Raw genomic sequence first — 20403 nt, 5'->3', positions numbered from 1 at the left:
AAAGGATTGTGATTCTTGGAATCTCAGAATTAGAAGAGACTTTAGAAATCTAATGCAACCTCCCCAATGCAGGTATCCTTCCTAGAGTGACCCTGGAAGTTTATCCCTTCAATAACCCTAGTTAAAAGAAATACTGGTTATGAGAACAGAAAAGGATACAAAAGCTCCAATGATGAATATAGGGCTGAAAATGTGCTTCTGGAAGGTGAACAGCGCTAAGCCCATGTAGGAGAATATGAAGTTCTCTGCCAGGAAGTGGAGCACTTCAAAAAGCTGCAAAGATTTAAGGGGAAAGAACAGGAAAAAAAATATAGATATAGATATATGCACACATATACACATATGTGCATTTGTAATGTGTAAAATCTGTAACATCCTTTACTTTATTAATTGTCGTGCTAAAATTATTTGCATTTCTTCTCACTTAGTAGAATGACCTCTCTCAGATCCTACTCACTTGCTTGGTCCGACTTCTTGACTCCACTGACAGATTGTTGTAGGTGTAATGAGCTTGGGTAATTCCACAGAAAAGGACAGCAACAACACCTGTCAAGAGGCAGTGGGGGTGGGGAGGGAAGGGAGAGAGACTGAGTCAAAAAAGAGGGAGTAAGAAAAAAGCTCCTTACTGAAGCAAAGGATCAATCAGTCAAGGTCAATATAAAATGTTCTCTGAATTAAAAAAAAAAAGTTACCTATACTGAAATGTATGTGTCTGAAGTTCCCTCCTCTCCAGGTTCTATCCATCCTTTAAGTTCCACTTCCCTAACTACTCCAACTAGATGTGCCATCTATCTCCCTCCCTGGAATGCCTAAAGTGTTAATTATCTATGCCACTCACTGGGCATTTAATTATTGCCTTGCATTGTTAGCCATCAACTCATGAGAGTATTACTAATAGTCTGAACTAGATTAAATTCCTTGAGGGCAGGGTCTAGGTTTTATTCATCATCTTTGTATCTCCCAGAGCTCACCAAGTACCAGGTATACAAACATTTTATAGATGAGCAAAGCTCTGAATACTATGAGCACAGCACTTTGATCCACTTTCAAAAAGTAATTATCTATAGGACCAATTTTAGGATTAAACCGACCAGCCTAAGTCTCCTTCCCCTCCCCCAACAACAACAAAAAATCGAATGGTTCAGTATCACCTCATTGAGTTAGCTCTGACCCATATGAGTTTGTTTATTCTAACCACCATTCTATGCAAGCTGTTTTGCCCAGTGAGGCACTTCTGACATCTGTCTCCTAAACATATTTATACATGACTATAAATATGTCAAAAATGGGAAGGATATAATGCTGTACAGAAATATGTCATGTAGGATATGTAAATACATGATAGAATAGAGTCTGTTTGGACTGCTTGGATCATGCTACGTATTTGAAACTGTGTTGATTTCATCTAAGGCTTTCTCATGGTCCAGGAAAAGTATAGAAAGTGAATAGCTAGGAATTAGATTCTTTCAGTTTACAAAACCAATGACATTGGTGGTACCTTTGTTTTTTAGACCTAGAAGCTATTGGCTACATATATGATGGGGGGGGGGGCACGTACAAAACAGCTGGGGCAGGAAGGAGAGGATTATTACTAGAGCACTCAGAATCCATGATGGAACAGACCAGAGAGGACAGGGTATTATTCACGTGGCTGTATTTATGTATATACATATATGAAGAAGCAAAATATGCATTAGAAAGAAAAAAAATGGATATCTAATAAACTGGAAAGACTTTTAGGTATTTGTGACATAAAGACCAGAACTCAATGGAAAATTCAATATATAAGATCCAGAAGAAATATAAAGAAAACATTGAAGACCAATTATAAGGGACACAACAGAATCAAACTGTTTACTTTCTCTGGGTGAAAATGTTATTAGTATTCTTGGGACTGTCACCATGACTTGGGTAGTTTGAAAAAAAGGTTAGGGCTGAGCTGAGTATGATGGGGTGATTCTAAAAAACAAAATTGGGCAGGAAAAGGTAAAAAGGAGCAACCACTTCATACAAATGAGGCATGAAAGGAAGAAGTGATACAGAGGAAGCAGGTAAGGGTGGAGGGCTGGTAGTGCTGGAACCTTACTCTCATTGGATCTGGGTTAAAGAGTGAATAACATAAAAGGGTATCATCTTTTTTTCCCTATTCTGCTGTTATTAAATGCTTGTTTTATTTCTTAAATTCAGAATAAATTTTTTAAAAAGAAAGGAAATATTATTTCCCTTATACCAATATATGTGTGTGTGTGTGTGTGTGTGTGTGTGTGTGTGTGTGTGTGTGTGTGCTTCCTGAAGCAAAGTAATACAAAAAGTAGATTAGGGAAGGAAATATTCTCAGTAAATCTCTTCATATACAAAATATATCTACTAAGGCTTAAAGTTAATGCTCAAAGATTAGATGCAGAAAGGGATCTATCTCAGTTCTGACAACCGAATAAGTTGTGACCTTTTTTAAAAAATAAAGGACAAGGTTTTTAGGAAGAGGTAAATACCACAATGGACCAGAACCTTCTTATAACAATACCTAAAAAGCACCCAGACTTAGGGAGTCAACTAAATTGATAACTATTGTCAATTTTCACAGAAGGTCACTCATTTTTGTTATTGGGAGCCTAGGTGCAAAAAGAGACAATCCAAAGGAAAAAGCATTGGCCCTGGGGTAACAGGGTCTTCAAATCCTGCCTATTACCACTCACTACCTGTGTGACCTTGGGGAAGTCCCTTAACTTCCCTGAGCCTCAGTTTTCTCATCTGTAAAAGGAAGGGCTGGATCAGATGTCCTTTTGAGGCACCTTCCAGCTCTTAGATCTGTGAACTCACCTGTAAACCCACAGGCTTCCGCTAAAAGGAAGGTACTCCAGGACATTAAGAAAAAGAGAGCAGTCTCCAGCAGGGGGAAGCAGTGAAGCTTGGTAAACTTGGTCACGTTAGAATCTGTTAAGGACTGATTTATGGGCAACTTGAAGTTACAAAGAAACATACCAATAAACTGTTTTTCCCCTATTCCTCCCCCTTCCCACCTGGACCTCCCATAAAAAAAAATCCCAATCCACACTTCCCTCTAACCTTCCCAACCATATAGAGTTATTTGAGCTACTGAGATTTTTTAAAAAATCTCAAAATTCAACTGTTAAGAAAACCTGAAAGCTATTTTCTCTCTGTGTGCCTGGAAAATTCTTCTCTTGTGCCTCCTGACACCTCCAGCTTCTCTTTGTATGCCTCAGCCCAAGTTCTACCTTCTATAAAAGGCCTTTGCTTGTATTACTTCCCCTGCACCCCAGTCCAGTCCAGAGGAAAAAAAAATTTGTATGCATTTTCTATTTTCTTACCAACATACACGTCATTTCCCCCTACTGGCATGTAAGCTTCCAAAAAGTAGGGAACTGTTTTCAGTTTTTTTGCTTCCCCAAAACACAGTACATGGGACGTAGGACAGGCAGGGATGGAGGTGAGTCGTAGGGTAATTTCATTGGTATAAGGAACTTCCAGGTGAGAAAACTCCCTCTACCAATGCAGATTAGCACTTTCTCTGCAATTTATTAAGGCATTAAGTGATTTTCTCACGTCACACAGCCAGGATGTTGTCAGAAGGCAGGCTTGAACCCAGGCTTCAAAGGCCAGTTCTCTTTACACTAACTGTATTGCCTATCTATGTGTCTGACATGGAATATTTTTTACCATTATCAATTCCCACCTCTATAACACAGCTTTGTGAAATTTGATCCAGCCTGTTACAAGAAAGTGGCTCAATTCTGTCAAACATTAAGTATTTACTGATTTCCTAATATGTATGGAGCATTGTGCTAAATAACTACTATTAAGGGACATACAAGTATAAGACATGGTTCCTTTTCTGAAGGAATTTATTATCTAGCATAGGTTATGAGAAGTATGCATTACAAAAAGATATCAACAAGGTGGTATACGATTCCATGCCAAATGAGTGCTATTTTGTTGTTATTAAGTCATTTTCCATTGTGTCTGATTCTTTTTGACCCCATTTTGGGGTTTCTTGGTAAAGATACTAAAGTGGTCTGCCATTTCCTTCTCCAGCTCATTTTACGGATGAGGAACTGAGGCAAACAGGATTAAGTGACTTGCCCAGGGTCACACAGCTAATAAGTATCTAAAGCCAGATTTGAACTTAGGTCTTCCTGTCTTCAGGTCCAGCACTCTATCCACTGGCCCCCTAGCTGCCCCTAAATGAATTTATAATAGTAAAAGCCTGCCTTCATATATGATCCATGTAAGTCTCCCACTGGTTCTCACCCACAGTCTGGCCCCAAAGCCCTTCTTTCCTAGGTGTATGTGGACTTCTGACTCAAGAAGTAGAGGATGGAGGGATGGGATAGAGCTAAGGCCAGTGACACAGGGAAAGAAGGGGAAAGAGGAGCAGCTAGGTGGCGCAGTGGATAGAGCACCTGGATTCGGGAGGACCTGAGTTCAAATCCGGCGTCAGACACCTAACACTTACTAGCTGTGTGACCCTGGGCAAGTCACTTAACCCCATTGCCTAGCCAAAAAAAAAAAAAAAGAAGAAGAAGAAGAAGAGGAAAGAAGAGAAGGAACAAGAGAAAAGAGTTAAGAATAAAAAAATAAAGAGTAGGAATAAGAATGAAGAATAGTTACAAATATTGGTAAACCATCTGTGCAGATGACTCCCAAAGAGGAGTTCCAAAAAACATGGTGCAATGGCAGCATCATTGGGATAACTAATAGCTTCCTAAGGTGATTACTTTGAAGGGCAGCACTCATTTAGAAATTTAAGTTTTGGTATACTTATGAAATCAACCTCATTACTGCTGCAGAGTAAGGAGAGAACCAGGAGAACAATTTATACAATAACAGCAGTACTATAAAGATCAACAACTTTTAAAGACTTAAGACTCATCTTCTTGAGTTCAAATCTGGCCTCAGACACTTGCTAGCTGTGTGACCCTAGGCAAGTCACTTCACCCTATTTGCCTTAGTTTCCTCATCTATAAATTGTGCTGGAGGAGGAAATGGCAAACCACTCCAGGATCTTTGCCAGGAAAACCCCAAATGGGGTCAAGAAGATAGGACAGGACTGAACAACAACAGTGAATGTGCCAAGCACTATACTAAGTACTGGGGGATACAAAGAAAGGCAGCCAATGTAGGAATGTTTTTGTGTGACTGAATGTATTTCTAATGGGTATTTTTTCTTTGCTTTCTCAAGAGGAGTAGATTTGAAACAGATGAAGATCTGAAAATAAAATAAAATTTAATTTAAAAATAAATCAATCTCATTATTTTATAGTCACATACCTATATTCGGTCCTTTAAAATGTCTGATAAAAGGCTGTGCTCTAATGACTGCTGCAGTCCAAATTTTGGAAAGACCTCAGGGTCTAATTCCATACTGTGATCTTATGTTAAGCCATCACTGAAGCCAAAGCAGTTAAGTTTTTTGGCATTACAAAATAAGTGGTGGAAGATCCAGGGATGAAATAATTATTACAAGTAATTGTGAGTTCTAGAATCTTAAATGCAAGTACATCTGCCAGTAATTAGCTATGCAATTTTACGTGGTCATTGAACACATCTGGGCCTCACTTTCCTCATCTGTAAAACGGGGAAGACAAAATGGTAAGTGAAGTGATTGCTGAAATTCAATGATTTTTCAATTTTATGATTATAGCACAAGGTGAAGTTGGTAACACTGGTTAGATGGTGGCTCAAAGAAGGAGGAAGATTGTTCTGAAACAAAAAACCTAACACCTATGCTTATTATAGGGAGATTTGCAATCAATATAATGAGTCAGCAAAACAGCCATCTCTGGTTTCATCAGTTTCTCAAAATGCCACAATTTTTCCAAATATTCCCTTATTTCCACAGAAGCCTGTGGAAAATTTCCCCAAAGAATCCATTTTGGACTCCATGACCCTGATGAAGGTAGCCCTTTACCTACTGATTTATGCTAGCAAATATAAAATAGAAATTATGAAGATAAGTATTCCACACAATATATAATGCTAAATCATAATGAGTACAATTTTATATACTTGGTGGCTGTTGCCTTGTTCTGTTGATTTATAGACACTTTAGAAAGCTTTGTATTAGGCAGGCAAATCATTTATGGTTACAGTAAATATGAGATTTATGGTTTATGCCTGGAAATAGAGGTGACCCAGTCATTTAGCGAGAATGAGACACAACAGATGGACAGTCTGAATGCTACATTTGCAATAATAATAATACCAACTGAAATTTATGTAGTGCTTTTAGGGCATCTGCAAAGCACTTTACAAATGCCATCTCATTTTATCTTCATAATAACCTCAGGACGAAAAATTTTTTAAAAATCATTAAGAGGCAGCTAGGTGGCACAGTGCATAGAACACTGGCCTTGAAGTCAGGAGGACCTGAGTTCAAATCCAGCCTCAGACCAAACACTTAAATACTAGCTGTGTGACCCTAGGCAAGTCACTTAATCCCAATTGCCTAAAAATAAAAAAAAATCATAATAACACTGGGAGACAGGTATTATTATTATTATTGTTATTATCATTTCCATCTTATGGATAAGGAAACAGGCTGAGAATGGTTAAGCGGCTTGCCCAGGGTCACACTGCAATTAAGTACCTGAGTCTGTATTTGAACTCAGGTCTTCCTGACTCCAAGCCCAGTGTTTTACCTACTATACCACCTAGTCACCCACAGTATCTTCTAGATATTAAAACAATCAGAGGAAGACCTCCATAACAATGAGTGATGTTTTGTGGAAGATTTATAGGAAGATAAAGATAAGAATCAGGCAGGGCTGTGATTTATGTCAGCAGACAAAGCCACACCCATGAGATCTAGTTCTAAATAAGTCAGTTTATTTGTGGTCACTTACAACCAGACTCAGGCATGAGATCCTTGGTCGAGAATATATCCCCTGTTTCTTTGGGGAAATCAGCAAGCAGCTCATTAATCAGGTTAGGTTTTCCAGGAACATAAGCCCATAAACTACAAGAATATGGAAAAACTTTTCACTGAGGCTGAAAGACAATTTTCAATAGAGAAAATGTAATACAGATGTTTGTACCAGGAGCAGAGGACAGATAAACATTTAGACATTCACAGGCATGAAAGCATGAGATGGAAAGCTTATGGATGATGGGAGGGTGACAAACATCCCAAGTGCTCCTCCCAAATATCTGTGATAAACATCTAGTAGCTGTACACTGAAAACAGGTTGAGACACTCTTCCTTCATCAAGAGCAAGACATTTCAAGGGGATCTAATCCAATTTAGGTGCTAGATTGAAGACTTTAATCTAACAGTCAATCTACACTCTTTCTTTTCAAAGTCTAATGCAAGATAAAGTCAGAGCCAGAAAAAACACAGGAAAGGATATTAGAGCTGTCACGACTCCAGTCACTGCTCCCATGGCAAAGGAGCCACTGAATATTCCCAGGAACACGCCTACTGATTTAAAGAATGCTGCGGCATCAAAAGCATGCGTATTCAACCCAGTTGGCTGGTAGGCAACAATAGACCTGGAGTTTAAGGGAAAAGGGGACATTTTTAAAAGCAGGGTCAGGTAAGGATTAAAAAAATACTACATTCTAAATATTCACATCAATAAAATAGAGAAAGAGCAGACTAACGAATTGGGTATACAATAAAAAAAAAACTAGAAAAAGAACAAATTAAAAATCCCCAATTAAACACTAAATTGGAAATCCTAAAAATTAAAAAGTGAGATAAGTAAAATTGAGAGTAAAAAAACCCACTGAATTAATAAAGAAAACTAGGAATCGGTTTTTATGAAAAAACAAATAAAATAGGTAAACAATTGGTTAATTTGATTAAAAAAAAAAGAAATAATTGCATTCGTTTGAGCCAATTTTTTTTTCCAAGTACAGCACTATGTCATCTTGGTTCTTTGAAATCTAAGTCATGTTGACTGAAGACTGAAATGGCGCATCATCAGTAAGCTGATAAGTCTTACTTAGATGTGATGCAGTTTTTGACACCGTACCAGACAGCAGTAGAGACAATGCAGTATAGCAAAGAGAGGGGTGGCCTCAGAGTCATGAAGATGCACCTCTGATACATACTACCCATGTAACCCTGGCCAGGTTACTTTTCAGTGCCCCAGGGAACATTCTAACACTATAAGTTTCAGAACTCAGGGCTTTCATTACAATGACAAAATCATGAGGCCAAACCCCAAAAAAGGGAATACAAATAGACTTTTGTACTTCAGCCTACAGCATACCAGTCAAGAAACACCTTTTCTGGGGGGCGGAGCCAAGATGGCGGAGTGAAAGCAGCAACTTGCTTGACCTCTCCCCCAAACCCCTTCAAATACCTATAAAAAATGGCTCTAAACAAATTCTAAGGCAGCAGAACCCACAAAAAGACAGGGTGAAACAAATTTCCAGCCCAAGACAACCTGGATGATTGATCAGAAAGGTAAATCGTGCTGGGCTGGGAGTGCAGCGCAGTGCAGCATGGGCACGCAGACTGCAGTGAACCTGAAGCAGGCCTCAGAGGACTGAATCATGGGGAGCTGTTTCCAGACTCCTCAATCCAGGAATGCCAAAGACAACTTAGAAGGTCAGTGGGAAAAGTCTGTTTCTGCGGTGCTGAGAGAGGAAGGCAGGGTCTCAGATCCAGTTAGTTCCCTGAGAACACGGCTCTGGGGTGGGCAGCTGCTTCCCCAGCTTCCGGCCCACAGACTGAGGGGGAATCCAGTGGCTTATCAGAGGGAGATTGCAGGGATTTCTCTGCTGGTACTGAGGCAAGAATCTCTTGCTTTGCCCATGCTTGGATCTAGGTCACAGTTCTGGACGGGGGTCCTGGAGTGAGAAGGAGCGTTGGCACGGTGGAGCTTGTAGTGGCTGTGGACAGGAAACTTTTCTCACAGTTCCAGGACAGAAAGGGGTGCTTGTGGTCACTAACAGACCACAGCACAGGCCAGGAAAGGAGTGAACACCTTGCCCCTTATCATACCACCTTGCAAGAACTGAAAATTTACGGGTCCCTACAAGTATCTCTGAAAACAGCTATACAAACCCCTGAAGCTTGGGACAGTACATTCTCCACATTGGAAGCAGACTCTTACCTTAACAAAGAGTTTAAAACTCAAGTAATTAGCCAGGATCATGAGCAAGCAGTGCAAAAAGAGTCAGACTATATTATCTTACTTTGGTGACAAAGAAGATGAAAATATGCAACCAGAAGAAGACAACAAAGTCAAAGCTCCTACATCAGTCCCAGGCCTTGGAAGAGCTTAAAAGGGATTCTGAGAAGCAAGTAAGAGAAGTAGAGGAAAAACTGGGAAGAGAAATGAGAGTGATGCAAGAAAATCATGAAAAACAAGTCAACAGCTTGCTAAAGGAGACCCAAAAAAATACTGAAGAAAATAACACCTTAAAAAATAGCCTAACCCAAATGGCAAAAGAGGTCCAAAAAGCCAATGAGGAGAAGAATGCCCTAAAAAGAAAAATTGGCCAAATGGAAAAGGAAGTCCAAAAGATTACTAAAGAAAATACTTCCTTAAAAATTAGAATAGAGCAATTGGAGGCTAATGACTTTATGAGAAATCAAGACACTGTAAAACAAATCCAAAAGAATGAAAAATAGAAAAATGTGAAATATCTCATTGGAAAAACAACTGACCTGGAAAATAGATCCAGGAGAGAAATTTAAAAATTATTGGACTATCTGAAAGCCATGATCAAAAAAAGAGCCTAGACATCATCTTTCAAGAAATTATCAAGGAAAACTGCCCTGATATATTAGAACCAGAGGGCAAAATAGAAATGGAAAGAATCCACAGATCTCCTCCTGAAAGAGATTCCCAAAGGAAAACTCCTAGGAATATTAGCCAAATTCCAGAGTTCCCAGGTCAAGGAGAAAATATTACAAGCTGCCAGAAGAAACAATTCAAGTACTGTGGAAACACAATCAGGATAACACAAGATTTAGCAGCTTCTACATTAAAGGACCACAGGGCATGGAATATAATATTCCAGAGGGCAAAGGAGATAGGATTACAACCAAGAATCACCTACCCAGCAAAACTGAGTATAATCCTTCAGGGGAAAAAATGGTCATTCAGTGAAATAGAGGACTTTCAAGCATTCTTGATGAAAAGACCAGAGCTGAATAGAAAATTTGACTTTCAAATACAAGACTCAAGTGGAACATGAAGAGGTAAACAGGAAAGAGAAATCATAAGAGACTTATTAAGGTTGAACTGTTTACATTCCTGCATGGAAAGATGATATTTATAACTCATGAGACCTTTGTCAGTATTAGGGTAGTTGGAGGAAAAAATTATATGTATGTATGGATAGATAGATAGATAGATAGATAGATAGATAGATAGATAGATGATAGATAGATAATAGATAGAGGGCACAGGGTGAGTTGAAGATTAAGGGGTCATATCTGGAGAATAAAATTAAGGGATGAGAGAGGATTATATTGGAGAAGAAGAAAGGGAGAGGTAGAATGGGGTAAATTATCTCACAAAAAAAAACAGAAAAGAAAATGCTCTTACAGTGGAGGGGAAACAGGGGAAGGTGAGAGGGAATGAGTGAATCTTATTCTCATAGGATTTGGCTTAAGGAGGGAATAACATACACATTCAATTGGGTAAGGAAATCTGTCTTACCCTACAGGAAAATAGGGGGAGAAGGGGACAAGAGAGCAGGGGGATGATAGAGAGGGCAGATTGGGAAAGGGGGTAATCAGAAGCAAATACTTCTGAGGAGGGACAGGGTCAAAAGAAAGAATAGAATAAATGGGAGGGCAGGATAGGATTAAGGGAAATAGAGTTAGTTTTTCACAACATGTCTACTATGGAAGTGTTTTGCATAACTGCACATGTATAACCTATATTGAGTTGCTTGCCTTTTCAGTGAGGGTGGTTGGGGAGAGAGGAAGGAAGAAGAACTGAAACCTAAAGTTTTAAAAACATATATTTAAAAAAATGTTTTCACATGCTACTGGGAAATAAGAAATACAGGAAATGGGGTACAGAAGTCTGTCCTGCCCTACAGGAAAATAGAAGGGGAAGGGGATAAGAGAAGGGGAGAAGAGATAGAAGAGGACAGACTAGGGGAAGGGATATTCAGAATGCATACCATCTTGGGGGGGTGAGATGGGGTGAAAATTTGGAACTCAAAATCTTGTGGAAGTAAATATTGAAAATTGAAAATAAATAAATTTATATTAAAAAAAAGAAACACCTTTTCCTTATTATGAATTATTACTCACGAGGATAACACTATGGCCACAGCATCATTTAGGACACTTTCTCCAAACAGAAGGGCATAGAGGTCCACATCAGCATGTAGTTCATTAAATATGGCCAATACAGTCACTGAAAAAAAAAAAAGAACAAAGATACAGATAGATTCATCAGGAAAATTCTTTCTCTTTCCCTTGTAGACCAAGCTAAGCCAGCTTTACTGAAGTTAATCCTTTGTTATAACAAAAACCAAAAAAAAAAAAAGTTGTTACCTATGGAACGGGTAGCAAAAATATCATCCCACTTGTCTATGGCAGACATCATTGCTAACCTCCTTGAAGTTCTGGACAAACTAGTATTATAATAATAAAAGCTAGCATTCATATTGCATTTTAAGGTCTGCAAAGCACTTTATAAACCTCTCATTTGATCCTCACAACAACCCTGGGAAGCAGGTGTATTATTATCCCCATTTTACAAATGTGGAAATTGAGACACATAGGTTAAGTACTTGCCCAAGAAGTGTCTAAGGCTGGATTTGAACTCAGCTCTCACTGACTTGTAAGCCAGTGTTCTATCCACTGAGCAACCTACCTACAGTCATGCCAGGTCATCAGCAGGCCATCAATTCTCAGAATTTGTCAAAAATTATACTTTTGGTTAGTTCCAGAATACTGGCCTTTTATAACTTTAAGTCAGTTGTTTTTAACTTTTCTGGAGTTTTGATGCCCTATTGGTTGGATTTTACTTCCTACTCCTAACACAGTTCAAAGCCCATTTATAGCAACTTGTACTCATATGCTGTTTTGTTTTGTTTTTTTAAACCTTTCAAAGCACTTTCATGTCATCTCCTTTCCATGATGATATGGTTCTGTGGAATTATTACAGATTTAGAGCTGCAAAGAAAGTTAGAATTCATCTGGTTGAACCCCTTCATTTTACAAATAAGAAAACTATAAGATGTTAAATGACTTGTCCAAGGTCACTCAGGTGACAGTACCATTTGGCTAAAGAAGGTTGGTGAAAATGCTGCAACTAGAAACCAGGCTTCCTAACTCCAACATAGGCCTCTTTCTACTGAAAGCACTGAAAAAAGAAAAAAATGAGAATGGAAATTAGTTTAGGTTGGAGAATTTTATGATGTACCATTAGATCATGGAACACATCCTGGGGGTATTTCAAAAGGAGAGGCCTGAATGGCTTTTCTAAACATTCAGAACCACCTCACAGATATCAAGAAGGTCCATTCTAATTGTATTTTTTTTTCTCCAAAGGGCTTATCATTTTCATACCACAAATTCCAAGTGACTGAAAAAGCTAATCTTTCTCCTATACATTCTGATAGAGCTTATCAGGTGATAAAGCAGGAAAAAATTTAGTCATTAGATGTTTCTACCTACCACACTATTCCAAAAAGAGTTCCTTATGCATTGGCTTACTTATTAACACAAGTTAAGCAGTCATTGTAGTTAGTTCCTTTTGGTTTACTCTCAATTAAATAACCCTTCTTCTGTTTATTTTTTCTATATGTTGAGAGAAAAAGGAAAACCAATATAACAAAAAATGTTGCCAATCAGATCCGCTATCATAATGGTAGCTAGCACTACAAAGTTTGCAAAACATTTTCCATACATTAACTCACTTGATCCTTACAACAGTCCTCTGAGGTAAGTGTTATTTGTTGTTGAGTTATTTCAGTTGTGTCTGACTCTCTGCGACCCTACTTGGAGTCTTCTTGGCAAAGATACTGGGGTGCTTTGGCATTCCCTTCTCCAGCTCATTTTCACAGATGAGGAATGTGAGGCAAACAGGGGGAAGTGACTTGCCCAGGGTCACCCAGCTGGGAAGTGTCTGAGGCCAGATGTGAACTCAGGTCCTCCTGACTCCAGAACTGGTGCTCTATCCACTGCCCTGGTAGCTGAACCTGAGCCACCTGGCTGCCCAGGTGTTATTATTATGTATACTTTACAGATGAGGAAACTGAAACACATAGTAGTTAAGTGACTTACCGCTGTGCCTGGCACACAGTAGGTGCTTAATACGTTTATTGAATTGACTTGGCCAAGGTCATCCAGGTAGTAAATGTGAGAAGCTGTACCCTCTAAAAGACTTTAATCTTCACTGATAAGCAAATGCAATATCCAACAGCACTCTCTCAAAAGGTATTCACAAAATTCTTAAAAAAAATGTTAATGGACTCATTTAAAAACATTATAAAAATATCAGAGAATCATACAGCTGGAATGAACTTTAAAGATCTTATGGTAGAAGCCGCTTATCTTACAAATGAAGGAAATGAGACCTAGAGAGACAAAATGAGTTATGCACTCAAAATCACATAGTCATTGGCGAAGTTGGGGCTTAAAGTCAAGGATAACTCCAAGCAGCAGGTGGCTCGGTTGAGAAAATGCCAGGCCTGTGAAATCAGGAACATCCCAGTTCAGTTCCAGTCTCAGTTACTGGCTATGTGACCCTAGTCAAGTGTACTTAATCCTAACCCGCTGTCTGCCTCAAATGTAAAAGGGGGATAATAACAGCACCTACCTCTGAGGATTGTTGAAAGAATAAAATAAGCTATTTGTAGAGTACTCTGCCAGATTAGCTATCATTTAGGGTTTCTTTTCTCTACACTATCTGGCAGCACAGTCAGGAGTATGAAAAGGGAAAGAATGTGAAAAATGATCCAATTCAAAATATTTGTGAATTGTTGCTCAAACAAACTCCTGGACATTCAGCAGTTTGGGGCAGGTCTTAGGGTGGACTTTGAGCTTTCTTCTTCATTGTTTCTTATCTTTGGCTGAAACTGAATCTGATTGGGTCTGCTTTCACCAGGCTGAGAAGAAAGAAATAACAAATTGGAAAAGAAGATAGATTCCTGTTAACACTAAACATGAAATTAGGAGGATGGGTTTTTTTTCTTAGTGTAAGTTACTGTGTCAATCAGAGGTACTAAAGAGGAAGACTTTTCCTACATACTTTCTATAGCCAGTTACAAAAAAACAAAACAACAAACAAACAAAAAACAAACAAACAAAAAGGATTCTAAGACCTACTCAGGTGAATGTAGCATGGTAAATTCAGTGGACAGACCAGTGAGCTGAGAGTCTGGGGATACATGTTCTCATCCTAGATTTTCCATTATCTTCTTGGATTCATAGGATTATGGATTTAGAATCGGAAGGGACCTTAACCATCTAGTCCAATTCCTTAATTTTTCAAATGAAGAAAGTGAGGCTTAGAATGACTAAGTAACTAGCCAGGGGCAAAGGAAGGATTTGAACCTGAAACTAAATCCATCCCACTTTGCACTCCTGGGAAAATCACAATATGTTTAGGGCTTTAGTTTCCATGTCTGTAAATGAAAGGTTTAGGCTAGAGGATTCCGAAAGTCTCTTGTGATTCTATGCTTCTATTATGCTAATTACAGGTACTAAAGGTAACATACCCTTGACTCTAAATTATCCTCGATAATGAAGGACAAGGATAACAAGGATAATAATCCCAAAACAACATTCTCCCTTGGCATTCTTCCCCCAAATACCCTAACAGGCTGGCCAGAACTAAAAATGGACACACTTGAATTTCACCCTTGTATTTCTCCTGCTGACTTTACCATATTGTTCAGGTCCCCAACTTTAGCCCTAGATTTCAAGCTTTTCACTCCCCAAGTATGTCAAGTAGAAACCCATCTGCCACATGCATCCAGTGATATTAAGCCTTTCTCCATATTCTCAGCTACCATGTTACTCCTCTGACCCTAACCCTCAACAGATGGGATAGAGGGAAACTGAGTAGGCTGTGCTCTTTGTCTTCTTCAGTGCTTATGAAGGTTTGGTTTTCTCAATGATGGAAAACAGGATGGAATAGAAAACGACAGCAATGAAAACCCAGAATCCAAGAGGTGGAAGAGGGACCTCAGAGGCCAACCAGTCTAGCTCATCTTGGAGTAAAAATCCTTTCTAGAATATAACCAACAAAGAGCCATCCATGTTTTGCCAGAAGACCACTAGCAGGGCATGGGGGAAGGAAGCCAACTACATCCCACAACGTCCCATTCACTTTTGGTTAGCTATGATGGTTGAGAAAATTTTCCTTACTTCATCTAATTTGCTGGTTTCTACCTTCCACCCCCTGTCCCTAGTTCTACTCTCTGGTATCAAAGAGAACAAGTCTAATCCCTTTACTGTGAACTAGCCCTTAAAATGTTTGAAGATAGCTATCATTTCATCCTCTGCCCTAGCCTTTTCATCTCCAGGCTAGAAAGGCCCAATACCTTCAGTAGGTATTCAATAGTATAGACTAAGTATCCTGCACCTTCCTGAATGCCTTTTCTGGGGACATTTTCCAGATTATAAGTGTTTTTCCTAAAATATAACTGGCATACCTAATTGAACCCAATATCCCAAATGTGATCTAACCAGGACAGGTTATAGTACAGAATACTTCCCTAGTCCTGGACCCTCTACCTTTCTTAAATTAGCTTAGGGTAGCTTAAGCTTTCTTAGTTGACATACTACACTTTGTGACTCCTACTGAACTTGCAACCCAATAACATCCCCATATCTTCTTCAGGAGAACTATTCTGTAATTTGCATTTGTGAAATTGGTTTTTGAAATACAAGTGTTAAGGCATTACATCTATCCTCATTACATATCATTTAAGTAGATGTGGCTCAATGTTCCAGCCTACTCAGATCTTTAAAAAAAATCCTATATGTTACCTATACGTCCCAGATCTGCATCATCCAGAAATTTACAAGGGCAGGTGGGCATGGAACCAAGAAGACTTATCTTCATGAGTTCAAATCTGGCCTCTTACTAGTTGTGTGACCCTGGGTGAGTCATTTAATCTGTTTGCCTTAATTTCTCATCTGTAAAATGAGCTGGAGAAGGAAATGGCAAACCACTGTGGTACATTTGCCAAGAAAACCCCAAATAAGGTCATGTAGAGCTGGACACTATTGAAAAGTGACTTAACAAGCAAAAACAAATTTGTAAGTTGTATCATCTGTGCCACCTTTACCCAACTCACTAACAAAGGCGTTAAACAGTACAGAAACAAGCAAAGATCTCTAAGACACTCCAGTGGAGACTGCATGACAAGCTGATACCAACACTAAATGACTACTCTAGGTCAACTAGTTCCAAAACCTATTAACTATACTACTGTCTAGCCCACATCATTCCATCTTTTCCACCAGAATAGCATGAGAGATTTTATCAAATGATATTCTAAAATTTTGATAAAACATCCATAGAAATTCATTGTGACCCACCAACTTAGTCTGTCAAAAATGGAAATGACATCAGTTTGGCATGACCTATCCCTGATGAAATCATGTTGGTTCTCTTATCACTGCCTTCCTTTTCCATATACTCATTAACCAGCTCTTTAATAACACTCTAGAAGTTTACAAGGAATCGAAGGTAAATTCACTGGCCTATAGTGGACAAAGTTCATGCTCTTCCTCTTTTTTGAACCTAGACACATCTACCCTTCTCCAATCCTTCAGGGCCCTTCTCATTATTCAATATCTTTCCAAGATCAGTGACAATGCTCAGCAGTTACATGGGAGAGTTGTTTCAGTACCGTAGAATGCATTTCATCTGGACTAGAAGACTTGATTTCATCAAGGACCAGAGGCACTCTCTGACTCCCTATTTCTCTTCGATATGAACTCCCCATGAGCCCTGTTCGTTCTGTTCTTTCTATCACCATGATTGCTTTGCCTGGGAGAAGCCAGATAAAAGTCTTTCCTTCTCTCCATTAATAGTCATCATTATTCCAATTATTCTGAAGAGTGAGCCTATCTCTAGGTGACTTGTGATGAAGCAGGCTTCCCACATCCTCATGGAAAGGTGAGGGACTCAAGGTGCAGAATAAGAAATTTCTGGACACGTAGGATTTGTTTTGCTTTTGTTCAGTCATTTCAGTCACGTCTGACTCTCCATGACACCATTTGGGGTTTTCTTGGCAAAGATACTGCAGTGGTTTGCCATTTCCTCCTTCAGCTCATTGTATAGATAAGAAAATGAGGCAAACAGGGTGAAGTGATTTGTCCAGGGTCACATAAGCTAGTAAGTGTCTGAGGTCAGATTTGAACTTATGAAGTTGAGTCTTCCTGATTCCAGGACTAGTGCTCTACCTACCATGCCAAATAGCTGCCTACTTGTTTTCCTAGATATGCTTATTTATTGTAAGAATTGTGCCCATCCCCCAGCTCCCCTGGGAGACAATCTGAGGAAGAGAGGGAAGCCAGCAATAATGTTGCCAGAAAAAAAGAGAAAGAGAAAAAAGTATAATAGGAAGACTAGCTTAGTACTTATTTCTTGCACAATGTACTCTGCCTCCTGATAGTCCACATGGTTTCCTGAAATGCAGAATGGAGGGGCCTCACCCCCCATTTCAGAGCATGTGTAGTCATCCTATTTCCTGTTGGTTTTCTGCATAATAAAAATCCTTCTTCAACTGGCTGCTGGTGAACCAGACTGAGCATACATATAAAGGGTTTAAACAGATGTCATTGATCTCTCTTCCTTGGCAGCTTTCAAGTGAGGATAGAGAAGAAATGCTATGAGCTTCTGGTGGGTCTCTTTGGGTGGGTTAAGGCTCTTTCTCTCTCTCACCCCCATTTGCTATATGGCAATGCTATTTTTTTTTTCTCTCTGTGGTACTTATTTTTTTCTTGATTTGAGGTCAATAAGAATCAAAAGCAGGTCCTCCTGACTCTAGGGCCAGTGCTCTATTCACTGTGCCACCTAGCTCAAAGAGGCAAAGTTAGGCTTGATATAAAGAAGAACTCCATAAAAATTAGGAGTATCCAAAAGTGGAATGAACTGCCATGAGTGGCACTGGGTTCCCTCTCCCTAGAGGTCTTCAAGTGGAGGCTGGGAGACCCCTTGCTGGAGATGTTGTAGTGGAGATTTCTTCTGTGTATGGGTTGTACTTGCTGAGGTCCCTTCCAATTCTTAAATTCTGTGATTCTGGCAAGTTTCCTCCACTGATCATAGATAGCATAGCTTAATAGACAAGAAGAACCCAAGAGCTCTCAGCTTCATTCTGCTTTTCATTTGTTGTACTTATTAAACTCTATTATATTTCTATAAAGATAAGGAAGTGTTAAGAAGCATTAACAATGAGCAAGCCTTTTAGAACATTTCATAAGATAAAAACTTCAGAATGAGATGGAGAAAAGAAAAATTCAGTCTTGAAAGTGTTGTCTGATTTACCTAAAGACCCAAATATGGACAGTGGAATAAGAAATTCAGAGGAAATAAAATCTGTGTGTACCAAGAAAGAGAACTGAAATTTAATGAGTATATAGGACTGTAAGTAAAGTATCGGCACACTTGGACACCAGGTATATAGTGAACTGATTCCCCACAGATGCCTATCAGAGCTATGCAAGGCCAACAAATACTCAGATAATTCCAAGTATTGATGTTACCCAAAAACCCTAGTGGCCATGTTAGAAAAGGTAAAGATGGAGTAAAGGGGGGGGGTGGAGTCTAGGAGCCAACACCTCAGAGAGTAGAAAGCAATCATGCTATGCTCATCCGAGGTCTTATGGATCAACTGCCCAGGGCTTGGCACAAACTTAGCATTGGATAAATTCCTGTTGACTAAATGAGTGATATGAGGTGAGGTAGGGAATGTTGAGGTATACCAATGGACTGCAAGAAGGATGGAGTGAAAGAATATTTGACAAAGAATGGGCATTTAAAATGATAAGCTGCAGAGAACAGACTCTCCACAAAGCTTTGCACTTGCAGCCAGCAAATGAAGTAGCAAAGAAAATTGGGAACAAACACCCTGCTCTCTTGATCCTTTGCTGCTTGAAACACCCCGGGCCAAGAAAGTCAGCACAACAGCTGTGGGCTGATGATGGCTTAGACCAAGGGTCATCAATTGTTCTACTTAAGAATAGGGAAAAAGCGACAGAGCAGGTGGAACAGGAGAGATGGGAGTAAAAACAAAGGGCCCAGATGATCTCCCAACTGGATTAATTTGGTAAATCCCAATGATTAAGGGCATGACTAGAGTTAGGCTAATCAGCTTTACAAAGGACCATAAAGAGGCATATAACTCATTTCCCTCCAACTGTGGCCTAATTCCTAGGAATAAACTTTGGGAAGGAAATTGCCCCTGGCATTCCCTGAAACAAAGAAAAATATAACATGGTCCTGTACTTCTGCAGTGAATGTGGCAAAAAGGCAGAAAAGGAAAGAGTTCTTAGACAGTCTATAAATATTAACTGTTGATACTCCAAACGTGAGAAAGATCCTTATCCAATGACCAAGAAGCTGACATACCCACCATGACATGTAGCAAGAAATAGTGGAAAGAACACTCAACTTGGGAGTCAGGTAGACCTGAGTTCAAATCCCATACTTCCTAGCTGGTGACTACGGGAAAGTCACAGAACCATCCTGAACTTCAGTTTCCTCATGTCAAATGGGATAATAATAATGATTGTAGTACTTTCCTCACAGGCTTGTGGTGAGATTCAAAAGAAATAATGTATATAAAGTAATTTGCAAATGTTAAAGAACTAATATCCCTATTAGTAGAACTGAATCATATCAATACCAATAAGTTTTGCTATAAAGACATGATAGGGCAGTGGAGTGAGTGCTAAACATGGAGACAGAAAGATATGAATTCAAATCCTTCCTCTGAAACTAATTAGCTATGTTTTCTCAGGCAAGTTATTTAATCTCTCTGAGCCTCAGTTTCTTAATCTATAAAATAGGGATAATAAGAGCATCCACCTGACACACTTGTTGGGAAGATGAAATGAGAATGTATATAAAGCCCTTTGCAAACCTTCTATCACTATATGGTAGCTTTTATTATTCTTAATTATATAAATGAAACCAAGGAAAAGAAGGAATCTGCAGGTCCTTAATTACACAGGAAGACAAGAATAAGCTAGACTATACTTGGAAAACTTTGACAATGCATTTCCCAATGCTAAGCTTCTCCGGAACAGATTTTTTTTAAACACCAATTTTCTTTGTTGTCATTTAGTCATTTTGCAGTTATGTCTGACTCTCCATGACCCCACTTGGGGTTTTCCTTCTCTAGCTCATTTTACAGATGAGGAAACTGAGGCAAACAGGGTGAAGTGACTTGCTCAGGGTTACACAGCTAGCTAGTAAGTGTCTGAGGTTAGATTTGAAC

The 20403-nt window shown here is 39.1% G+C and overlaps 1 protein-coding gene across 1 annotated transcript in view; it reads right to left on the bottom strand.

Annotated features, from left to right (window-relative positions):
- The window catches only part of SLC9A7 (solute carrier family 9 member A7), a 197785-nt gene that overhangs the window by 61731 nt on the left and 115651 nt on the right, over window positions 1-20403 (bottom strand). Inside the window, exons 6-10 of the mRNA XM_020992885.2 lie at window positions 11246-11351; window positions 7368-7509; window positions 2821-2926; window positions 458-546; window positions 160-273 (exon numbers count right to left, since the gene is read on the bottom strand). Coding sequence (XP_020848544.1) covers window positions 160-273; window positions 458-546; window positions 2821-2926; window positions 7368-7509; window positions 11246-11351 — 557 coding nt within the window. The remainder of the gene's footprint in view (window positions 1-159; window positions 274-457; window positions 547-2820; window positions 2927-7367; window positions 7510-11245; window positions 11352-20403) is intronic.

The sequence above is a fragment of the Phascolarctos cinereus genome, unplaced genomic scaffold (genome assembly GCF_003287225.1).
Source record: "Phascolarctos cinereus isolate Bilbo 61053 unplaced genomic scaffold, phaCin_HiC Scaffold_726;HRSCAF=1367, whole genome shotgun sequence".
Taxonomy (NCBI): Eukaryota; Metazoa; Chordata; class Mammalia; order Diprotodontia; family Phascolarctidae; genus Phascolarctos; species Phascolarctos cinereus.
The sequence above is the reverse complement of the archived record's forward strand: the minus strand, read 5'-3'. Positions and strand labels throughout refer to the sequence as shown.